Consider the following 25,745-nt stretch of genomic DNA (forward strand, 5'->3'; position numbering starts at 1 on the left):
TCAGTTTTAATTTGACCTTCATAACAAAAAGGAAAAAAGCTTAAATATTTTAGTTTGAATAAAAATCAACCCATGGGACATGAAAGTGCCCGAAGCTGAGTATATAAATAAATATATTTATTTTACTGCAGTATGTATGATCTGCTAGGCCGAGCATAAACAATTATATTAAGACTGTGTCTTTCAAAATATGGTGAATATTTATTGGTTAAAGATGCACTCAGTAACTTTTGTCTTTGTGTCATCTTGGAAGCAGCATCATTTAAAATCAATAGTTTTCAGTTTCAGATGCCATTGTAGAAATTTAGTATTCACAGTCAGCCAAGATCACTTTAATCAATGAGTGAAAGTGTCAAATAACAGGACGGTTACCGAGATTAAGCGAGTAGTATTCAGCTGGTCATGTGATTCTAACATGGCAGCCCCTCTCCATGTAGAATAAAACAGCTTTTATAAGGTCACTGATATGACCGGAGTCTTCATTTTAATGTAAGTGGTCATGATTTCCTACATATATTGCAAAATTACAATTCATGTCTTCAGGTGTTAAACTTTTTTAATGAGAAAAAAGTGACTGAGTGCACCTTAAAAGCTGAAGTGTGTAACTTTTACTGTATTCAAATACTTTCTCTTATTCCAGTTGAATTTACAGAGAAAACAGTAAGTAAACCATTTGTCAGTTAATTTTCTCGACAACTGTAAATACTGTGTCTCTGTGGCACTATAAAAACTCCTCTGTTTTGAGCCACCCATCCATACCAACACAATAACATTGACTCAACCAATGGGGTGAATTGGGAGCGGGACTATCTGTTCATTCGATCATCAGCAGATGGGGCTAATTCAGAAAGCTATTTTAAAATTAACAAATTTTTTTGCAATTCCATTAGGTGGTGCTAGTGGTCCAGAAATTACACACTTCAGCTTTAATATACCTCTGTAAAAAAGATTATGATGTTAACTAAATGTACATACCACACCAATAATCCCAAGCCATCTCTTTTGCAGAACGTGGCCCTTTGTTATAAAGAGTCCTAAAAAATACAGCAACCTTTCTTTCACGGAGGCAATGGATAAATACAGGTGGACGAGGAAGAGAGGGAAGGCATTCAATGAGGTTGTACGAAAACTCCCCATGAACGTCCGCTGCTCCAAGATTGGCCAGGATGAGTGGTCGGTGAGTGAATACATATCTTTAATTAACAGTCTGGACATGTTAGCAGACATAATGTAGCTTACCTTTTTATAGATTACAGTGCGCTCAGAACTCAAAAATAAGGCCAGTGGGAGAGAGTTTTGGGCCAGTTGGTGGAACTGTAACTTGCCTTATTGAGCCAGTGCTGTGCTGTCACTATGTCTTATGTTCCCTAATCATGTATGTGTGCTTTTATTCCTTGCAAATGTAAACATTTGTGTTTTTTTATTTTTTATTTTTTTATGTATTTTGTGCATAGTTAATGTGAATTCTACTGATTTACAGTAAATATGTCCTGAAATTGCAAATTGATCACACTGTGAATTCGGCAACAGTAGGTCGAAAATGTTGTTACTGAAATCAGTCTGTGCTTATCGAAATTCAAATCACTGCCCCGACCATATGTAATAATTAGGGCTGTTATAATTTTTAATAGAATTAATTACATGATGTGGTGATAAATTAATTGCAAATAGTTGCATATATCAATATTTGTTGGGAAAGAATTCAGATTTTTCAAATATATTATATTATTGTGGCAGATGATAAAAGCTATGATTATACTATACAAAAAGTGGTTTTAGAAAATATTGTTTTATTTCCATATCTTTTGACTTCCTTTCCATATATTTAGTTCCATAAGCCTATTAATGGCCTACACTAGACAGTAATCCATTTTCAATTGAGTTTGTCAGTCTCTCACAGGATGCGCTCTGTCTGTGCGATTTAAAATTACTGTCTATGTAGTATGTACACAAGCATTAGACGTACGCTCTTGGAGCGTCTCACGTTGGTTGCAACACTTTCAGCGACTTGCGCCATAAACACTCATTTGAAGATGCTGTGTCGAGTTAAAAGTACATTGAAACTTCGAAATACGTGTCTCAAGATCCCTGCATTCTGTTGTGCTCTACCCAACTGACTTTGAATGCAAAAGTGCGTCATCTGTGAAAGGCCCCGTGTTCATTTTGTGTTGCACGCTTTCTTTGGTTTAACGAGGCACGTTTCCAGTATAGCCCAAGTTGAAGCTGCCCCCTAAAAGTAGTTTGAAACTTAGAAAAACATGTCTCGAGACCCCTGCATTCAGAGTTGTGCTCCATATAGCTGCACATTGCCTGTTCAGCGGGAGTTGCGCTTACTGCCTCCTGCTGACTGAGACTTGTAGAAACATAAAGGTTGTACTTCAATTGCTCCAATGGTAAAAATATTCCCTCCTATTATGTTCCAGGGCATGAATAACTGGTAAATTATTTGTACATGTTATTTTTATATATAAATAATCTCACTGAATTAACATGTTAGATCGATAGCCCTGATATTTTACTAACCCTAACCAAAACCCCAACACTAAACCAGTCAGTGATTAAATGTTTTTATTTTAGAGCAAAAATTCAACCTCCGAATTGCGCTCAACATTGTTAATATGAGCATGAGTACCCATGTTTTAGAGGCTGCTCACGCATAGTGCTATCAATATTGCTAGGAGGAAAAGTTATCATATTTGAATTAGTGCTGTCAGTCGATTCAAATTAGTAATCACGATTAATTGCAGATTTTGAAAGTGCTGACATTTTTACTCTTTATATGCTTCTTTTCCTGTCAAAATGCATTTATTTCCTTCTTAGAAAAGAAAAGAAAAGAAAACAATATTTAACAATAATGTTTTATTATCATTTTCCAAACGAAGCCTTCCACAATATAAAGATAGAAATGCACTAAAATATCATGAATTCAAGTAACATTAAATGTTTTGCTAAGTCTAAGTGTTAGTTTGACTAATTGAAAGAACTTGTCTCCCCATAGGTTGCATATTCATTGCAATGGGCATTAAATCTCTTAAACTCTCATCATCCACAATTTTAATCAGCCGGCAGACTGTGGCTATCCACTTAGTTACAGCAATCGTGAGCCACGTTCATGATTCACATCAGGGTGTCAATGTCAGTATCGAGCGCTGCTTTGAACTCCACATGAAAATGTGTTTGCAGACAAAAACATCTCATTCTGAGGGGGTCTGGGTAGCTCAGTGGTATAATATGCTGGCTACCACCCCTGGAGTTCGCTAGCTCGCTAGTTCGAACCCAGGGCATGCTGAGTGACTCCAGCCAGGTCTCCTAAGCAACCAAATTGGCTCAGTTGCTAGGGAGGGTAGAGTCACATGGGGTAAACTCCTCGTGGTCACTATAATGTGGTTCGTTCTTGGTTGGGCACATGGTGAGTTGTGCGTGGATGCCATGGTGGATGGCGTGAAGCCTCCACACACGCTATGTCTCTGTGGCAACGTGCTCTACAAGCCATGTGATAAGATGCGCGGGTTGACGGTCTCAGACGCGGAGGCAACTGGGATTCGTCCTCTGCCACCCGGACTGAGGCGAATCACTACGTGACCACAAGGACTTAAAAGCACATTGGGAATTGGGCATTCCAAATTGGGAGAAAAAGGGGAAAAAAAATAAAAAAATAAACAAAACAAAAAAAAACATCTCATTCTGCATTTTCGTGATAATTATGACTTGACGTGCTTCTGTGGTAATTAAAATGCACCTTACAGAGGCTGCAAAGTACGTGATGTATCCCATCTGGGCTTGTTTTGTACAACAAATAATCCTTTCACCATCATTTGATTACTGACACAGCTGTCGTGTGTGTGTTTGTGCTGTATGCGTCAGTGTAATGACTCTGGGTGGACACATCGCAAAGGTTTCGCCCTACTCTGACCAGTGTATATACTGGTTTATGCTTTATTTACGGTAAATGCGTTAATCGCGATTAAGAAAAATGTAACGTGTTAAACTTTTAAAATTAATTGCGTGCGTTAACACATTACCTTTGACAGCTCTAATTTGAACTGATGCAAAAATGTCTGATGTCGGATGACGTTGTCAGTAATTCGGCAGAATGCTTTCGATTTCAGGGCACAAGAACTTTTGTGTGATCGTGTTGGCCATGTAGTTACCTGATAATTGCATAATTTCCAGAATTATTGCAAATTAAAAACCTAATTAATTATTTGTTGAGAGTTTAACATTTTTCTCTCTTTGTCAGATTCAAGGCATGATTGTCTCTCCACCGGAGCTGAAGTCAGAGCAGGTGTCTACTGCTGGTGTGCCCTGCAGGAATGTCTCACAGACACGGTGTGAAAGCTCCTGCTCTCTGCTCCTCACTGTATGCCTTCTGTTCATTTTACAGACCTACCTACACCTCTAAAGTCCACTGTCATCTCAATGTCCTATATTCATGTACACATACAGGCAGTGGTGTAGTCCACTGCAACTCTGTACATATTGTAAATGGGTCATTCCTACAATTCGGTGACATTCCGGCTTTGAAACTTTTGAAAAATAAAACATACTTTTACAAGTTTCTTCATGTTTCATCATTGCAGGGACATACTAAAGATTGTATTAATCATACTGGTAAAGTAAAATTATTCAAAAATTCAGATGTCAATCCAGTTAAATGGGCTGAATCAGGGTGGACAATAACAGGTGGATATTCAGAGCCACTACATGATCTGTGATTGATATCTAGGAAACATATTTGTAAACTAATATTTATGATTTTATTTCTGTTAACATAAATACTGCATATTGAAATTTAAAAATTATATTAATTTCCCATATATCTTCCCATAATAGGGTGGACATGTTATGCTTGACCACATATGACTAACACCACAAAATAATGGAAAACATAAATAAAACAAGTTATAAGTTATAAACTTCAAATAACTCAAAGTAATTTTGCAGAATGGCTGATGTCCACCTCCATTGTGTGTGATGTCATTTCATAACACATATTGTCAATGAAAGGTCATGGTATCATGATATAGCATGGTGCGCAGTAAATCAAGGGACACACAAAAACCTCCACTATCAGTGTTAAAATTACACATTTACCACAAATGAATACATGTTAGTGAGAAAATGTAACACTAAACTCTTAACTGTATATTGGGGGGGGGGGGGGGGGGAATAGAAATCCAATGATTTAACATTTAGTTTGACATGCAGTTTTTGGGACATGAGGAAGTGACAGTGCAATGGAAAAGGATTTCAGTTGTTTAAAATGTAACTTTTAAGCCCACAGAAGTGTGTAACATTATAAAAAGTCTTTATTCTTTTTAGCAAGCCTATTAAAATTGTAATCGGGTTAAATTAAACAATATAAATACCACTGGGGACTTAAATGTCAAAGAATTGTAGGAATGACCCATATTTACAGGTGTTCCTCTGCGAGACGTTGCTTAACATTGAAAAACAGCACAGACGGACGCAAAAACGCATTCAGTGTGAACGTCCCCTACTAAACTTAAAATGAAAAACACTTTAATACAATGACCAGGAAGAGAGAGAAAGGGAGAGAAAAGGCTTAACATGAAAATAGTGTATTTCTCACTGGATTAGTGTCATTGTTTTGGCAATAAATAATGTTTATCATAAGGGAAATGTAAGAAAATCAAGTTAAGTGTTTTAACTAAACCTGTACTACAGTAAGTTTTTCTTACCTCTCTCTCTCTCTTCCAGAACGAGCTCTGACATAGGCAATAAAATGTAATGGCATGTCATGAATAGGTGCGTTTACTGGTGTTTTAAAATCCCAATGGTGGGAAACAATTAACATGCACTCCAATGCTATATGATTTTGACAAAATTATCTTGCTTCTGACAGAAAACACGACAGAAGACGTCCACTGATTGTCATTGATCTTTCCCCCATTCGCTTCTGTAAAGTGTGCCGTCCGTGTAAAGCAACATCTGATATCTCACACAACTCATGTGAAAGGTGTGTGTGTTTCAGGTCCATTTCTCTCGATTTGTGAAACATTCTCAGCAGTTTGGGTGTGTGATGCTAAAATACGGGACAAACAGCGTCACGTATGGTTTTCATACGGAACGCAATTTTTTCCCTTAATTACTGGATGATTCCTTAATTTACTGGACGTTTGGCATATTTCGTTAATTAATTTTACCTGATACTGCTTTAGCGTGAGGGTGACTCTCTTTCTCCACTCACTGTCATAAATTCCCTCAGTCGATGATGGCGGTGACAACAGTTGTCAGGGGTGGGGAATGGTAGAATTAAAGTGATAATGCATCAATGACAACAAAGAATCGTCAGTTTCACAAAACAGCATCTAATCAGTTAAAGGGGAACTAACATGACAGTAGATTATGGACTTCTGAAGCAGCAAAATAAGCGGGTATACTGAGGGTATACGCAAATATTGATCCTTAGAAGTCATTGTACGCAAACAGCCCTGGGGAAAAAAGTAAGCATAGGGCATATACGTGTGTATGGCCCCGACTACACCACTGCATACAGGTATTCCACTGGCCCCCCCAGCCCAAGTTACTATTACTGAAGTGGTTATAAACATCAGAGTAAGACTCATTCTCTGATTTATACACATTTGGAGACACTATAGAGTAATAAGGCTGTGTGACTCACCATTACCTAAATCAAGCTAATCACTTGAATTAATCACAACTATGTTGTATTAATGTAGGCTGTAGTCACCTTTAGGACCAATTCATGCTTCTCATTTAATATCTTTTGGTTCATGCTCACTGGGGTCTCTCAGCCCCTTCAAATTAATGTCTCTCCATAGCTGTAACTCATCATAATCTTACCACGTATCTGAAATAAGCTGTTACACTGCAGAGTTCCAGCTCACCATAACCTACAATGGTGTCCAAAATCTGGGAACACTTGTGAAAATGATAATTTTTTGCATTTTTCTAATGTAATAAATTTTTTTTATTTTATTTTTTTATTATGATATCTGCATAATATTGATTGATAGAAAATCTGAGTCAAAAAATAAACATGAATTTTAATAATTTCTTAGTATTTGGTTGCCCCCCTTTTGCTTTAATGACAGCATGCATTTGAGTTGTTATTGACTTATTGATTAGTGACCTATTGTACCTGTAGAAATAGTGCAGGATTTTATATATATATATATATATATATATATATACTTCATAATGTTTCTTTGTTTTTCATATTTTCTAAATCCAACCTAAAACTTTGTCAGTTTCCATGTTTAAGATTTTCAGTATGGATTCAATGTGGACATTTGAGCCCCATTGTATGTCTTGTGAGTTGGTGATCTAATGTCAGCCATATCATCAGTCACTTTGTTTTTGTAAAAATGAGCACTGTCATACAAACTTCCTTAAAAGTTATGTATATTTGAACACTTTTCATGAGTCTCTTCACAATTTTAGTTTGATTAGAAGTTACACTTTTAAACCATCCCTAAAATGTCCCCATCTAACACATACAAAAGCTATCTGTCAAGAGCTCTGTTCCTCTCATTTTAAGCTACGTAAATGTGTGTTTCATAAATGAATGCTGGCATTACATTCAAAACCATAACTGTTTTATACTCTGTATGTCTTTGAAGTAATAAATGTTTATTTCTTGTAAATATTTGGAGACTTACTATTTGAAAAGCTAGATTTTGTGTGTGTGTATGTGTGTGTATGTATATATATATATATATATATATATATATATATATAGGACAGATTCATGGACATTTTGGATTACAGATGTATCTTAGGTAATGGGTTTGTGTTTTCTAGGCATTAATCCGTTTATTTGTTTGATTGCTTCTCCATTTCAAATGTAATTTCCCAGACAAATTCTTCCTTTGTGTTAGTAAGAGAATAACAAAGTGACTTCTATTTACTAATTATGTTTTTTGCAGCACAGTTCAGGCTGGTGAAAAAAAATAGGGTCCGGAATGTCAGTAATTATCAATCACTCAGATGTTTTGCAGTTAAACAGAATATTCCTTAGGGCTAAAACAAGTTAGGAGGATGTATTTTACAGTCATTTGTGAATGCTATCACATACAAAGCTGATAGTATAAAGGGATGTGGTTATTCTGAAAGCTTGAGGTCATTTTATCCAATGTTACCACCAGGGTACTGTGGGTACTGTACTGTAAGTCCACTGTTACCGCCTGGAAGCCCCTGGTACAGCACGGAACATCTCCTGTTAAGGCCTCAAGGCTCTCCCATTTTCACACACCAACACTGCATAAATGTGCCAATGTGTGCTTGAGAATGCCACAGAAATGTTTCCTTCTCTCACTCTTAACTCTTTGAGACTGTCACCAAGATGTTCTTTGAAGATCTGCTAGAAGAGCGGTAAGCTTTGTTTCTTGTTTACTGTTTTCAGGAGGTGCTTAACTCAAGATGGCACTAATAAAGTGCCTGTTGTAATTTAGAACTGTACCAGTATCACCAACCTAAGAGTGAGAGAGAGTGAGAGAGAGAGAGAGAGAGAGAGAGAGAGAGACAGACTGAATGAGGGAAGGAGAGGAAGTATCTCCATTATCTTTTTTCTTTTTCTACAAGAGTCAACAAAATTACAGTTGCAGTCTGTATCTTGTGCTTGTCAGGTTGGTGTGATTCATGAAGTTAAGATCTAGAATATCATATAATAAAACAGCAGCCATACTGTAACAAACTCTATTTTGCCTTTCAGTTGTCATAACTTAAAATGTAGAGTTAGAATAACTGCCCTAGATTGATCTTGTTTAGATAACTCAATTATTCAAGTTTTTGTTGGCTGAACTTGTGGTAAGTTGTTGAACTTAGAAAAACTATTCAGCTGAAATAAAATATATATATATAATTCAAGAGAACTATGCACATCACACTGGTGTGTTTGGATTTCCAGTATGCACTGCAGCATTACTAAATTCTACAAATTGCAGTGTAACTGTCCTACTTTAAATTTTCTACTGTTTGCTGATTTTATTTATGCTGTTGGTTGTTGTCACTTTCAGTTATTTGTCATGTAGCAGTCACTCAAAGCTCATAGTTTTACTCAGTGATGTGCTTGATGATTTTCACCATTTTTGTGATTTGCGTATAAAATGTCTTCTCAGCAAGCTAAAGTCAGAATGTGATAGGATTAGACTTACTAATCATAAACTACCCATCGGTTCCTAATCATAAACTACCCATTTATCATCAAATGGCAGTTTATTTTATCTCTGACAATGGGATAGCTTAAACCACTTCTGTGGAGTTCAAAAATATTGAATGATAATGTAAGTAATTGAACTTCTATATTAATTTTGACGAAGTTAATTGGACTAAGAAAGTCAAGTTTACTTAAAAATAAATTAAGTTCATTTAACAAGTTATATTGATTAATGCTGATGTAATTTCTGCAACACTAGAGCCACCAAATGGAATTGCGAAAATAAACAATGTTTTCAAAACAGCTTTCCGAATACGCCCCTCATCTGCTATTGTTCAGACAGTCAGATTGTCCTGCCTCCAACTTACACCATTGGTTGAGAATCTTTGTCGGGTCTCTCAAAACAAACAGAGGATATTTTATAGTGCCACAGAGACACAGTGGTTACACTTTTCAAGAAAACTAACCTATGAATAGCTTACTTATATTGCCTCTGCATATCAAGTTGGGATAGAAGAAAGTATTTTAACACTAAAAAAGTAACATACTTCAGCTTTAAAGTCAACTTTATGTTCTATTTAAACGGCCTTCCCTCTTAAGTTACCTCTTAAGACACAACCTAAATTTTAAGGCAGCACAAACACTTTTTTGTTGAAACAACAAGATTTTTTTATTTTTAAGTGCAGGCATTATGAATACAGACAGGGTTGGGGAGTAACGAAATACAAGTAACGGGAATACGTATTTAAAATACAAAATATAAGTAACTGTATTCCACTAAAGTTACAATTTAAATCATTGGTATTTAGAATACAGTTACATTCAAAAAGTATTTTGATCACTGAAGAGATTACTTTGCATTTTATTGTCATTTGTTTCATTTAATATTTAGTCCTTTCAGATGGAAAACATTTATCCATATAAATGATGCGATCCAAAGTGCATTTGAACAGCGGTGAAACACTTTCTTATGATGTGTTACATTCATACGAGCAGACAGAGAAGTAAGTTTGAAGAAAGTTTGTATCAGAAGAAATAGAAATAAACCTTGTGTAAACTGTCAGCTTTACGCTAAGCTAAAATGCTATTTCTAGCCATTTTACATGTACATGTTACCAGGCACGATCATATTTTTTTATCAAGAAAATTCACGTTAGATCATAATTTATTTTTTTTATGGTGAGACCTTTGATATTAGGGCAAAAATCATAATCTTGGTAATAATGTTTGTATTGTTTTCCTGTAAAAATATCTAAAAATCCTTAAAACAAGATCAGTTTATCTTGTTTTAGAAACAACACTGCATAAGATATTTAGGTTTTTCAGATAATGTATTTTTAACGTGTATTTTGTCTTACTGTACTGGCAGAGTTTTTATAGTCAAAACAAGTGAAAAAAATCTACCAGTGCTGAAGAAGTAATCCAAAGTATTTAGAATACGTTAATGACCTTGAGTAATCTAACGGAATACATTTTACAGCATGTATTCTGTAATCTGTAGTGGAATACATTCCAAAAGTAACCCTCCAACCCTGTTTACAGATATGGCTCCAAATGAGCAGCTGTAGGAGATTGTGCTGAAAGTGGGGTTTAGGAGAGGAAGTCATTGATGATAAACAATGACAGGGTCAACAGCCTTTGGCTTCAGGCTACAATTCTTCCTCTCATCAGTTGTGAAAACAGAGTCGTGAAAATTACCAAGATTTTCCTAGCTCACTCATTGTGGGAGAACGGATCTTCATCAGACACACTGTAACTTCATCCTGTTTAAGCCCCAGAAACCACAATTGATTAGTTCAAACAATGATGTCAGTGTTGGTCTCCAAATTCCAATTATAAATTAATACATAATAATGAGGATAAAAAGACAAAAAAGTTGTTTTTTAACATTAATTGTTTTATGCTGTTGTTGTTGTTGTTGTTAAATTATTGCTTGTATTATGGCCTGAATTGGTTGTATCACCTAGAGATACTTACAGAAGGAGTTAAGTCTGTGCTGAACTTTAACTGAGGTTTGGATTCATGTAATGGAACATCACAGACACCTGAGAATATGGCAGAGTAATGAGAAAGCTAGCACATCCTGTAGAGCCAAGACAACTTCCTGTTGATTTTGTTTCCATTTTGACCAAGTCATGGCTGTCCGGCTCTTTTTTAAAACATAGATGTCCTCAGTGATTTCTAAAATGCACGTTCATTCAACTGTATGGCTTGAGAGCGTTTTGTAATATTATTGAAATATTGTTTTAATTATAAATTTTAAAGATGAATGAGGAAGCCTTTAAGTTATGTAAGAGACAGAAAACCTGACATGACACTTTGACACATTCAGATAGTTTTATGTCTCAGATGGTCCCAATTCCCAACATAGCCAGCAGAGAGCAGTGTTTCCAAGGGATGTAAATCACTCATGGTTCCCATCTATCACATTCTTGTCGAAACGCTGTATGTTTTTACAGTAACTCAAAAACTTTTTCAGAATAGAGCCATGATGGGCATGAAAATGAGGCTGTGACGGATCTCTTCAAGGGGTTGTAGCTACTGTTATTTAAATTTGTCTTAATAAGCTGACAAACATTACAAAAACAAATTTTTGGTAGACAAAAACGAGTTGTGAAAATAAGATGTGTTCTAAGACCTTTAGACAACTTATAAAGCACATATCAAGCTGGTAATATCATGGTTGTTTGGACATGTACCATTGAACATGGTTGTTTGGACATCAATGGTATTCTTTTAAGTTTTTTGGGGTATCGTGAAAACAATGGTAATTTTAAATGGCAGTCAGTCAGTAACCTGTTTTTTTAAGGGACTTATTGTATGATACTTAGCACATATGGGAGCTTACAGCAATAACAGACACTTTAGATGCTATAAAAGAAAACAAGGGTTGATAAATCACCACATTCATACAGTATATTATGCAGTGTTTATTAAAGTGAAGTCTCTCAAGTGTTCAACTTCATGTTGCTGGGGAGACAAATACACTGATGATGAGTGAGCTTTTTATTGGTTAGCGGTGACATCTTATTTATATTAAGTCGTTTTTTTTGCTTCAGAAAAACTCCATTGGAAGCAATCTGCTAATGTTTGCTTATAAATGACAAAGCCCATCTACTCCCATTGTAAATTCTGTCCCTTTTCATGACTCTGGAGATTTTTGTACTGACGTTAATTCACAGCAACACTGGAAGCAAGGTAACCAGATACAAATATTTCATACATCACTCGATGCTGAACTATGTTACAAAATAGTCAAAGTATTAATGGTATTCGTCCTTGAAAACCATATTCATACATACAAATTACTAAGACTCTTTTGCTTAAAATAGCTGTCTTATCCTATAAACATCCTCAGAAGCAATGCTGGATTAGGTTTATTTAATTTTTATATGACTTTGGAATCAAGAGCTTTGAGCAGCAGCAAGTATAAAAAATTCTTTATTTCTGAGGTGAAGCCCGTTGTTTGCCCCAATCTTGGTTTCCTCAAGAAGAGTTTGAGACCAGCATTCAGATTGTAAATGGAGTACTGTAGTCTGGAACAACATGGACCTAAATATCCCTCTTACGTAACTAAGCCCAAACCAACATTTCACTATTTTTCAGTAAAGAGAATAAGAGCTTCAGTTCAGGTTGTTGGAGACTGGAACAACGATGACAGTTAAAACCACAAAAGATGTCTCATTTGATAAGTTAAGTTAACTGTAATGATTAAGCCACCTATAGCTGCTGTAAAGCACAACTGGTGTGTACAAGGTATTCCAAACAAAAGACCTTACTACAGGCAGCTCTGTGACTCCAGAGGTTCTATTGGATTTTGTTCAAAAAACTAATAATCCAAGTGTGTCATAAATAAATTATTGTATTTTTGTTTTCTTCACTGTAGATAAGTCGTTCTTAACCTGTGGGTTGTAGGTATATTCTGATAGGGTCGTGGATAGCAGGGGGAAAAACAGTACCTTCCACATCTCTTTCTGTCCTTGTTAGAGCCAGTTGTCATTTGTCTTTGAAGACTGTAGTATACACCTTACTGACCTTAAGACATGCCAGTCTATTGCATACTGTGGCAACTCAAAAACAAACACAAAGACAATGTTAAGCTTCATTTAACGAACCAAATAGCTTTCAACTGTTTTTGATATAATGGCAAGTGATTTTCTAGTACCAACTTAGCAATTTAGCATGATTACTCAAGGATAAGGTGTTAGAGTGATGGCTGCTGAAAATGGGGCCTGTCTAGATTTGATCAACAATTACTTTTTCAAATAGTGATGGTGCTGTTTTTTACATCAGCAATGTCCTGACTACACTTTGTGATCAGTTGAATGCCACTTTGGTGAATTAAAGTACCAATTTCCTTCTGAAACAGCAAAATCTGCACATTATTCCAAACTTTTGGCCACCAATATATTATATATATACACTACCGGTCAAAAGCTTTGAAACACTCATTCTTTATTATAATTTTTTTTTTCTCACATTTTAGAATAATAGTAAAGTCATCAAAACTATGGAATAACATAAATGGAACTATGGGAATTATGTTGTGACTAAAAAAATCCAAAATAAATAAAAAATGTGTTATATTTTAGCATCTTCAAAGTAGTCACCTTTTGCCTAGAATTTGCAGAAATATACTCTTGACATTTTCTCAACCAACTTCTGAGGTATCACCCTGGGATGCTTTTTAAACAGTATTGAAGGAGTTCCCATCTATGTTGGGCACTTATTGGCTGCTTTTCTTTATTATTTGGTCCAAGTCATCAATTTCAAAATTTTTTTTAATTACATTTTAGTTTTATAATGAAATAAATTAATATGGTGGCACAATTATATTTTTGTCTACAATTTCAAACATTTAAGCATACGCCTTCAGATCAAAAGATTTTTAAGATCACGAGAAACATTTCAGTCAAGTGTTTCAAAACTTTTGACTGGTAGTGTGTGTATATATATATAATCTCAGCAAAAAAAGAAATGTCCTCTCACTTTCAACTGCTTTTATTTTCAGCAAACGTAACATGTGTAAATATTTGTATGAACATAAAAAGATTCAACAACTAAGAAAGTAAGTTTCACAGACATGTGACTAACAGAAATGGAATAATGTGTCCCTGAACAAAAGTAACAGTCAGTTTCTGGTGTGGCCACCAGCTGCATTAAGTACTGCAGTGCATTTCCTTCTCATGGACTGCACCAGATTTGCCAGTTCTTGCTGCGAGATGTTACCCCACTCTTACACCAAGGCACTTGCAAGTTCCCGGACATTTCTTGGGGGAATGGCCCTAGCCCTCACCCTCTGATCCAACAGGTCCCATACGTGCTCAATGGGATTGAGATCCGGGCTCTTCGCTGGCCATGGCAGAACACTGACATTCCTGTCTTGCAGGAAATCACGCACAGAATGAGCAGTATGGCTGGTGGCATTGTCATGCTGGAGGGTCATGTCAGGATGAGCCTGCAGGAAGGGCTCAAGAGTACAGGCCTCGGTGTAAAGCTCATTCCTTCGATGATAAACGTGAGACCGACCATCACCCCCGGTGAGACAAAACCACGACTCGTCAGTGAAGAGCACTTTTTGCCAGTCCTGTCTGGTCAAGCGAAGGTGGGTTTGTGCCAATAGGCGACGTTGTTGCCGGTGATGTCTGGTAAGGACCTGCCTGACAACAGGCCTACAAGCCCTCAGTCCAGCCTCTCTCAGTCTTTTGCAGACAGTCTGAGCACTGATGGAAGGATTGTGCATTCCTGGTGCAACTCGGGCAGTTGTTGTTGCCATCCTGTACCTGTCCCACAGGTGTGATATTCTGATGTACCGATCCTGTGCAGGTGTTGTTACACGTGGTTTGCCACTGCGAGGACGATCAGCTGTCCTTCCTGTCTGCCTGTAGCACTGTCTTAGGTGTCTCACAGTACGGACATTGCAATTTATTGCCCTGGCCACAACTGCAGTCCTCATGCCTCCATGCAGCATGCCTAAGGCACGTTCACGCAGATGAGTAGGGACTCTGGGCATCTTTCTTTTGGTGTTTTTCAGAGTCAGTAGAAAGGTCTCTTTAGTGTCCTAAGTTTTTATAACTGTGACCTTAATTGCCTACCATCTGTAAGCTGTTAGTTTCTTGACGACCGTTCCACAGGTGCATGTTCATTAACTGTTTATGGTTCATTGAAAAAGCATGGAAAACATTGTTTAAACCATTTACAATAAAGATCTGTAAAGTTATTTGGATTTTTACAAAATTATCTTTTAAATACAGTGTCCTGAAAAAGGGACATTCTTTTTTGCTGAGTTTATATACAGTTGTGCTCAAAAGTTTGCATACCCTGGCAATAAATTGTGAAATTTTGGAAAAAGAAATGTCTTTTATTTAAGGATAGTGATCATATGAAGCCATTTATTATCACATAGTTTTTTGGCTCCTTTTTAAATCATAATGATAACAGAAATCACCCAAATGGCCCTGATCAAAAGTTTACATACCCTTGAATATTTGGCCTTGTTACAGACACACAAGGTGACACACACAGGTTTAAATGGCAATTAAAGGTTAATTTCCCACATCTGTGGTTTTTAAATTGCAATTAGTGTCTGTGTATAAATAGTCAATGAGTTTGTTAGCTCTCACGTGGATGCACTGAGCAGGCTAGATACTGAGCCATGGGGAGCAGAAAGAACTGTCAAAAGATCTGCGTAACAAGGTAATGGAACTTTATAAAGATGGAAAAGGATATAAAAAGATATCCAAAGCCTTGAAAATGCCAGTCAGTCCACTGTTCAATCACTTAAGAAGTGGAAAATTCGGGGATCTCTTGATACCAAGCCAAGGTCAGGTAGACCAAGAAAGATTTCAGCCACAACTGCCAGAAGAATTGTTCGGGATACAAAGAAAAACCCACAGGTAACCTCAGGAGAAATACAGGCTGCTCTGGAAAAAGACGGTGTGATTATTTCAAGGAGTACAATACGACGATACTTGAACAAAAACGAGCTGCATGGTCGAGTTGCCAGAAAGAAGCCTTTACTGCGGCAATGCCAAAAAAAAGCCCGGTTACAATATGCCCGACAACACCTTGACACGCCTCACAGCTTCTAGCACACTGTAATTTGGCGTGACGAGACCAAAATAGAGCTTTATGGTCACAACCATAAGCACTATGTTTGGAGAGGGGTCATCAAGGCCTATAGTGAAAAGAATACCATCCCCACTGTGAAGCATGGTGGTGGCTCACTGATGTTTTGGGGGTGTGTGAGCTCTAAAGGCACGGGGAATCTTGTGAAAATTTATGGCAAGATGAATGCAGCATGTTATCAGAAATTACTGGCAGACAATTTGCATTCTTCTGCACGAAAGCTGCGCATGGGACGCTCTTGGACTTTCCAGCATGACAATGACCCTAAGCACAAGGCCAATTTGACCCTCCAGTGGTTACAGCAGAAAAAGGTGAAGGTTCTGGAGTGGCCATCACAGTCTCCTGACCTTAATATCATCGAGCCACTCTGGGGAGATCTCAAAAGTGCGGTTCATGCAAGACGACCAAAGACTTTGCATGACCTGGAGGCATTTTGCCAAGACAAATGGGCAACTATACCACCTGCAAGAATTTGGGGCCTCATAGACAACTATTACAAAAGACTGCACGCTGTCATTGATGCTAAAGAGGGAAATACACAGTATTAAGAACTAAGGGTATGCAGACTTTTGAACAGGGGTCATTTCATTTTTTTCTTTGTTGTCATGTTTTGTTTTATGATTGTGCCATTCTGTTATAACCTACAGTTGAATATGAATCCCATAAGAAATAAAAGAAATGTGTTTTGCCTGCTCACACGTTTTCTTTAAAAATGGAACATATATTACCAATTCTCCAAGGGTATGCAAACTTTTGAGCACAACTATATATATTATATATATATAATATATTTTGTAATATATATATATATATATATATATATATATATATATATATATATATATAATATTTATTTATTTATTTATTTTGCTGTTAACGTTAACAGCTGTGTCCAGTCAAACTCCCACTGCATTCTGACAGCCATATTTTTGGACAAGGTGAAATACATTTCTTTATTTATCTTTATCCTGAGGGAAAGGATATAACTGCACACCAAAAAGCTACAACTGTTACAAAACGTACATTCCTCCACTGCCCAATAAAATAGTTCCAGCTAATATTCACTTACAGGCACACCAGGGGATCTAGCACATTCTGTCAAATCTATCGGAATCTCTGCAGAATGCAAACTTTACTTTGGAGAGGGCATGTTATCCATGTTGTAGCAGCCCCATGCGGGTAGATGTGTTTTGCTCATGAAAGAGCATGTTTGAGCACTGAAAAAAAAAAAAAATACAGAAGAAAGTCCCCATCTCGCCCCAGGCCTAAAAGCCATGTACATGAAGGCAGGCAGCTTGGAGTTACGTTTAGGATCAGGGCTAGTCTACATCAGGGATTTTTCAGTCTGGTCAACAGAGCCTCAGGATGTTCAGGATTCCTCTCAGGTCTGTAAGGAATGTGAAACATTTGAGGTGCCAACGTTAGTGACGCACGTGACTGGGGGAAGACTTTTCCTTTCACCTTTCCTCTTCCCTTCAAGCCAGAGTCCTCTCCAGAAAAAAAAACATGTTGGGTAGCTCCATCTCATTGTATCTTATGAAGGACGCTGCGCTGACATTTTTCTTGGATTAGGCATTTAAAATGACTCATGTATTTCTTTTCCAACTAGCGTGTTGGTGCCACCAGAAATCATGGCATATTGCGTCAAAGCAAACAGAAAAATGGGTAGAAATTAGTAACGCAAATAGGGTCCATTCTGCCAAATAAGTGACATCAGCTTTGCCAGAGTAAATCATTATGGCACGTCTGTTACCATGTCAGCAGACAATGTTTGTTGTTGAAATTGCACAGTGGAAGCTTAAAAGTGGTCTGAGCAGTTGTCCGGTTAAATCCCAGTCTTTCAATTTCCAAATAATATCACTTTCTGATTATCAGAGCCAAGACCAAACTATCCTGAGTTCAGTACCTTGGGGCACCATTAACAAATACCACTTTAACTTCCTGTTCTCCATCAAGGTAAGAACTGGCACTGTCTGGAGCTTACAGTAACATCAGGCCAAACATAGCAGGTCTTTAATCAAGAATGTTCTTTAATTCTTCATGTTACATCACAGTTTGGGTTGTGGCACAGGGCTCTATTTCCTGTGGTTGGTTTCCTTTGGAAGGGGAACATGTAAATAAGACACAGTTGGGCTTCTGTAAAACCTGTTTGACCATAGCCACTGATGCCATATTTTTTATTCTCACCATCTGTCACTTAATGTGTCTTATAGGCCTGTGTAGGGGTAACAGTTTAGACTGGAATTGTGTTTTAGTTCAAATTGTGTCTAGTTTCGTGTGGGGACCCCAAACCTATCACCCACCAATACAGTAACACTATATATACTGTAAATATACATATATACGGTGCCCGGGAAGGGACGGGTTTGGTTTACTTAGTTTTGTCACGGCCACGTCATATTAAATCGTGGGAACGTGATATGTTGTGGCCACTAGATAATATATGAAGAGGGAACGCCATCCTTTTCTCGTGGCCACGATTTTGTATGTCAAGGTAACAGCATCCTTTTGTTGTGGCCACAAGGATCTTGTTTCCGTAATATAATATTTGGCCACGACTAACGTTGATGTAAAGGGCTAATTAAAGACCTAAAAGCAAAAATGGAGATGATTAATGAAATAACATTTTATTTTTAATTATGAATGGCATACAAAGATGTGTGGTCACTGACGTTAAGGTGGTTAAGAAAAAGCCATCTAAAACGCATTCTGAAAGTTGTGGAAAATGCAAGTGAATGAGACTTTCGCATTTGTTCCAGACACCTCCACAGATAGAATGCTGCTGTCAGACCTCCGATCAATATTCACTATCCATAATAATGTCCTTCCAAGCAATAATGAATAAACCAATGTACACCTGTATCAATAACCACTGCAAATGTATTTATATATTCAGTGAATATATTAAAGATACAAACCAAAATATCATTAAAAATATAGGCTATACAATAAATATATGATACAAATACATGGATTTTAATACATTTTGGATACATAGCCTATAATTGAACTGTCTGGGTCAAGCTCTTTTAAAATTAATCGAACATCTTCTTTTCTTGCATGTATTGCATTTTCCAAACATTTTGTGTGATTTACTGTGTCATTTAAATGATACAGTACATGTAAATCCGACAGTTTCATTCAAACTTGCACATTTTCATCTGCAAAGCCCAAAACTTTTAGAAAGCATTTTAGAAGGCTTTCACTTAAGCATGTCTTAATGCCAGTGACCACACTATGTCTTTGTAGGCTATGCCATTCATAATTCAAAATAAAATATTATTTTATTAATCATCATGTCTTTGTGTGTCATTTATAATTAAAATAAAATGTTATTTCATGAGTAATTTCCATTTTTGCTGTTTGTCCATGATGCGATCATATGTCTTTATTTAGCTCTTACATCATATAAAAAAGTAATGTCCACGAAATATTATGTCGAGGGAATGACTGACATCCTTTTCACGAAAAAACTAAGTGAACCGAACCCGTCCCTTGTACATATAGTGTTGTATAAAATAATATATTGAATTATTACTCAGCTCTTTGGAATACTCAATTCTGATTGGTCAGCTTCTGCATTCAGCAGTCAAATATTTTTGAATAATGATGGCACATCCGGGAGTAAATTGGTATTTCAATCATCTTTCCTACTTCTCGTATCATTATGCAATCTCTACAAGTAAACTTCTAAAATAATTTAATCTCTAATCAATATTTCATGTCGGGATAATGAGCTGTCAGATGATACAATATAAACACCAACAGAACTCCAACACAAACTGGAGGTGGAATTCAGCTGTTTCTGGAGACTGTGCAGTCTCTTTTTCTCACATAATAACATAATTTCACCTCAAATCATTATTTCATTTCCATTTAATTATTTATTTGGTAAGTAGCATTGTAATAAGCAGGACAATCTACAGTGAGCCGGTCATTATGTAGCTTTACTCTTACAGTGTGACGAAGACCCACAGCGTCGGTCCATTTTTAAATGCATCACAAAAAGCATTGTAGACTTGGGTGACTTGAGAAATTTCCAATAGAAAATCAATTCAGATCACTGAATCACTGATAATTTGACAGAATTTTTCTGAATTTCAACAAAGCACATACATGGGGGTCCTTTCATGGTTCCTAGATTGACATTCTACACACACTCTCTTTTACACACACACACAGAGATCCCCCTGTAGTTCAGCATTTATTGACTCACAACATACTGTTACTTTCGTCATACAACGCCTCCTAAGTCACTCAGGCTACTCCATTTCCATTTTGTGGTTGTTTTCCATCTCTCATTCCACCATCCAGACAGATGAACAGAAACACAGTCGTGCTAGAGAGATCACAAGCATGTGTTTGAGGAAGTGAGGTGGCATAACGCGTGAATATGACAGGTGAGTGTGCGAACACTGTACGTCTCACTTACGTATATCCTAGATGGATCACAAACGCCTGCTGAGCTCAAACTGTCGCTATGACCTGCGCCTATTTATAGGCACTTCGTTCATTCGCCACAAAACGTTGTTTTTCCCTAGCAAACTGGTTCGAGCCGACCCCTCTGCTGGACATAGTTTCAGCATCAAAAGATATTTTTTAAAAAGTGGTCAACAGCAGTTGCGCAAACATTCTAAAGTAGCTTACAAAAACAGCCGCTAGAACGGGATGTAGAGAGAGAAGCCTTCTTACAGTATGCCCAATGGAATGTTCGTAAGGCCCCGTTTCACCACCCTCATAGACACAGGGGCTCTTTGTAACCGTTAACTGACCACACAGTACACCAGATCGCTCTGGAATTCTGGGGTTGTTTGTCCTGCAACATGCAAGACTTGTTTATTTTCTTTAACATTTTTCAATACAGTATGTCCGTGTGTGTGCACACTATTGGAGTTTGTCTGTCAGAGTTAATCCTGTGAGCCTTATGAAGTAAAATTAGAAATGGACTTTATAAGTTAGGAAAATGTTTGCCTTTACTTTAGAAGTTCAAGTTTAGCTGTAGTGAATACGGTGGCCTACTTTAAACAACTTCAAAAGTGATGGAGAAATCTGTTTACAGTTTAAAATTTCAAAGCTCTCACAGATATCGTGAGTGTGTTATAAGTAACATTTTGGTAAGGTGGGCTTTTCCCCTAGCTTTGCAAGATAATCTCTTTTTACCTTACATTACCCCAAAACAAAGAAGCAGTGCAATTAGTTGAAATGGCCACTACGGTGTCTAAACTCATGACTACATAGGCCTAGAAAATAATATAATGAAATAAATAAAACAGACGAATTCATTATGGAGTTTTTTTTTTTTCTTCTTTTTTTTTTTTAGCCCTTACATTTGAAATATCTGATGCATTTTTATCTCTTTAAGTGGCATTTTGCATTCTAGTTCATTTCTGACCCTGGGCACTATGTACTGCCATTGTATTGAATTCAGCCAACTGGATATTCATTAAATTATTTCCTTGTGTGTTCCAAAGAAGAAAAAGTAATTCGGAACAACATTGAAAATGTAAATGATGACAGAATTTTCATTTTTGGGTAAACAATCTCTTCAAAAACTAATAACTGAATTAAATTAAAAGAGCAAAAGGCCATAACTCCTTCCTTTTTGTTAGCCTGTGTTCAGAAGCAAACATTACCTAAGTGTTTTCCAACTTCCCCTAATGCCCTTATATTTTCAATAAAATCTCCTGTAAATCTTGGACACGAGAAAATGATTAGAGGGCCCCTGACAGGCCTAATGCGGGTCATTCACTGACGGATAGAATCTGGAAGTTGGAGAAAAACAAAGAGTTAGCCAAGGTGAAAATATAGCTTATAAACACAAACACCATAGCATAAAATTATAAGTGAAAACCTGTGATTATTTCTATCCTAATCCAGTGTGCAGCCTCTCTCAGCCACTGAGAAAATCTTTAAACTAAATTGTGTGTTTCAGACATAATGCAGTACATAAATGACATTACCTATGCACTTCCATCTACACACCACATATACACATATGCTGTTTGTGCAATAAATATACAAATGAAGCAATCAAAATACAGCATTACAGTGATTTGAACACAATTAAGGAGTGTTCTTTGACACAATGCAAAACAGATTTGTCCCTTACCCATGGTAAAATCTCTTTTATGCACAAGATCAAATGGCATATTCATTATTAATAATTATCAGAACAAACAATTCTTCCACCAAGTAATATAGCTTATTATCCTAACATGCAAAGCAACACAACAACTTGTCACGTTAGTATAGAATGTACTGTCACAGATGAGTGTTTATGGTCATTTTACAGGTGCTTTGAAATTGGCTTATCTATTCAGAATTTAGAGTCAGAACTACCCATTTTATTAACTGTATTTTATGTTTTGGTGTGTTAAATTTCCTAATTACTTGTGAATGGAGTATGACTTCCTAGTTTAGATTCTATAAATGACTTCTAATCACATGTAAGATGTATTGCTTTTCTGACCCTTTAAAATAAGCACAGCAATCTGGCACTGTTAATGTTCGAGATGCCAAAGAGGAGGCCACACACCAACCCCACACCACCAACTCAGCATCCGTTTTAAAGGATTTCTGGGCTTTATACTGTCTCCATTTTCCAAAAGCATCTCCAATATTTATCTTTGTTTTACTATGCATCTGGTCATGGTGGTTTTTAGATGAATGGCGAGGCTTTTTAGCTTTTTGTTATCTCTGATCCAGTTCATTTGCTAGCTTCCATGGCTGCAGCCTGCAGTGTTGTTTGCCTGCAAACTTGTTCAAATCTGGCAATCCGACAGTGTCAAAATATTATTGGTGAGTGGGCAGTGGGCAGGATCACACAGGCCAAAACATAAACAGAAATTCCGGCCCGGAATGGAAACGTCAAAGTAGAATATACTGGCTGTAGCATTGTTATCGGAGAAGCCAGTATTTCAACTTAGCATGTTTCATAATTCTCTAATGACATTTTATGGTAATTTTATGATTTAGTACAGTACAAATATTACATATAGCACCTTTAACAGTCACATACATCTCTTCCTCAGTTCATCTTTGGCAACCTAAACAATTTAATTGACTTCACCCCATCTCGAGTTCTGCCACAATGATTGCAGTGTGTGCAAGCAGTCTGTTTACTTTATTGGAACTGCATTAAATGGAGGTTATATTTGGAACTGGGATTAACTGTTCTATGATTAAAGAATGCATGGCTTTTTTTGTCTTCTCTGTAACTGTGGGCGCTGCAATAATAAGAATTATCCAATTTCCCAAGCTCTCCATTCAGCACTGTGCCAAAGACGTTTGAAACAGCACGTACTCCAATCATGGCTGAGTCTCAGCTGGGTTTCTAAAAAGAATATGATAAATTAGAACTCTTGATTGGGGAAGAAAAAAGTTCCCCAAAAAATCGTTGCTTGCTGTTTTGAGAAAGATCCTGCCATTTTTGCAATATGCATCATATGGTTTGCCATCTGAGGCTGAGACTAACTTGTAGTATACCATATTCTATATCAGTTATATCTGATATATTTATATATTTACTATATCAATAATATATCAAGTTTCCCAAAAATGTGTAAGCTACTTTTTTTTTTTTTTTTTCTGCTGGCTATGCAACACACTGAAGCCTGATCATGCACTGTATGATTTTTTTTACAGAAACCAACATCCAGTAGGTCAAACAGTTATTGAGCTCACAGTTTTATTAGGAAATGAATGTGTGAAAGAAACTTGTTTTTAAAAAGATTGTTTTTCTCTTTTCTAAATATTAGAGTGACCTGAGGTACACCGTCCTCACAGTAAGGTAGTAAATCACAGTCCCAGAGCCGGAATGTCAGCTCTAAGGGCAAATAGTTCCAGCTTTAGTGCAAACAGTCCTGCCATTTACCAAGAGGATTTTTTACCCCATTCTGCAGAAATTCCAAAAAGAGGAATTGATTATGTTAAAAAACATCCTCCAGCCCTTTATGCTCCTGTTTGCACACGGGCCCTCAGGCAGTTCATCTCTGAGAGCTATCAGACTGGGTCAGGTTGCTATAACATTCATCAGCAGAATTTATTAACATTAACATTATTCACCCCTTGTCTTTCCTAAATGTGTAAAAGTCTTTCCATGTATCACTTTACAGTAATAAAATTACAGAAAATCCCACAAAACCTATTAGGGGTTTACTGTACCAAAAATGAATACCAAATAGCCTAAAAACTGCCAACAGATGGTCTATGGACAATTCATAAACCATCTTATGCATATTGCACTCAAAAATGGCAAGAGCTTTTATTAAAGCAGCAAGCTCCAATCCTAATGGCTGGTTTTATGCAATAAAATCTTTATCTTTAGGATAAAGATTAAAAGTTTTGTTTGATACACTTAAGTAAAGAAAACTAGATAATCTTGAGCACAACTGTAAATTCCACTATAGTTCTCTGGGTTATATCAGATTTCTGATTTACAGTTGCAATCAAAATTATTCAACCCCACTGAACAGCAATACATTCTGGTAATGTGAATTAAAACACATCAACTAAAACCTCAGTAAACAGTCAAAGTAAGTTTTTAATACACATTTGAGTAATTTTGAGAACAAAGAGTTCAGTTTACCCAAATTTCCACAAATGTCATGTCAAAAATATTCAACCCCCAAAGTCAATCATTTGTGGAGCATCCTTTATCCTTAATAACAACAAATAAATGTTTCAGGTAAGTGTTCTCAGGCTTCGGACACCTCTCTATTAGAATTTGTAAACATTTCTCATGAGCAAAAGCTTCCAGCTCATTGACATTCTTTGGTTTCTGTGCTGCCACTGCTTCCTTGAAATCCCAACAAAGGTTTGCAATGGGATATTAATGATAGACTGAAAGGGCCATTTAAGGACATTCCACGACCTATCCCTGAACCAGATTTTGGACAACTTGGACACATCCTTGGTTTTATTGCTGGAAAGTCCAGTGATCACCAAGCTTCAATTTACACACTGAAGGCATCACATGCCAAAATGGCCTGATACCTGAAAGAATCCATGGTGTCAGTCACATAGTCAGAATAGCCGTTTCCTGCAGCCGCAAAACACCCCCAAAACAGGACTGACCCACCTCCATGCTTGACTGTGGGGATGGTGTCGTTCTTGTCATCACCTTGTCATCTTACTCCAGACGTAATGCTGACCCATGGATCTAAAACTCATTTTCAGTTTAGTGTCATACGTCTATAAAACCTTCCGGGACTCCACAGGTCTTTCCTAATTACTTCTTGAATATTCAAGTCAACATTTTCCTTGGTGAAGTTTTGCTTTCTTCCACACCCCAAGAAGGTTACTGTTGTACCATATTTAAAAAATTTATGAATGGTGCTGCCAACTTTGTCTATTGGAAATTGAAGTGCCTTGGAAATGTACTTTTAGCCATGACCTTTCTTGTGTAATGAAATAATCTCCTCTATTAGCTTTTGAGACAGCTTATTTTTAATTGCATTTTTTGCATAGAAATACA

The 25,745-nt window shown here is 36.8% G+C and overlaps 1 protein-coding gene across 1 annotated transcript in view; it reads left to right on the forward strand.

Moving 5' to 3' along the window:
* The window catches only part of moxd1 (monooxygenase, DBH-like 1), a 29,210-nt gene extending 21,641 nt beyond the window's left edge, over nucleotides 1-7,569 (forward strand). Inside the window, exons 11-12 of the mRNA XM_051645531.1 lie at nucleotides 1,009-1,177; nucleotides 4,241-7,569. Coding sequence (XP_051501491.1) covers nucleotides 1,009-1,177; nucleotides 4,241-4,402 — 331 coding nt within the window. The 3' untranslated portion in view covers nucleotides 4,403-7,569. The remainder of the gene's footprint in view (nucleotides 1-1,008; nucleotides 1,178-4,240) is intronic.
* The last annotated feature ends 18,176 nt before the right edge of the window (nucleotides 7,570-25,745 follow it).

This window comes from Myxocyprinus asiaticus, chromosome 19, assembly GCF_019703515.2.
Source record: "Myxocyprinus asiaticus isolate MX2 ecotype Aquarium Trade chromosome 19, UBuf_Myxa_2, whole genome shotgun sequence".
Classification (NCBI taxonomy): Eukaryota; Metazoa; Chordata; class Actinopteri; order Cypriniformes; family Catostomidae; genus Myxocyprinus; species Myxocyprinus asiaticus.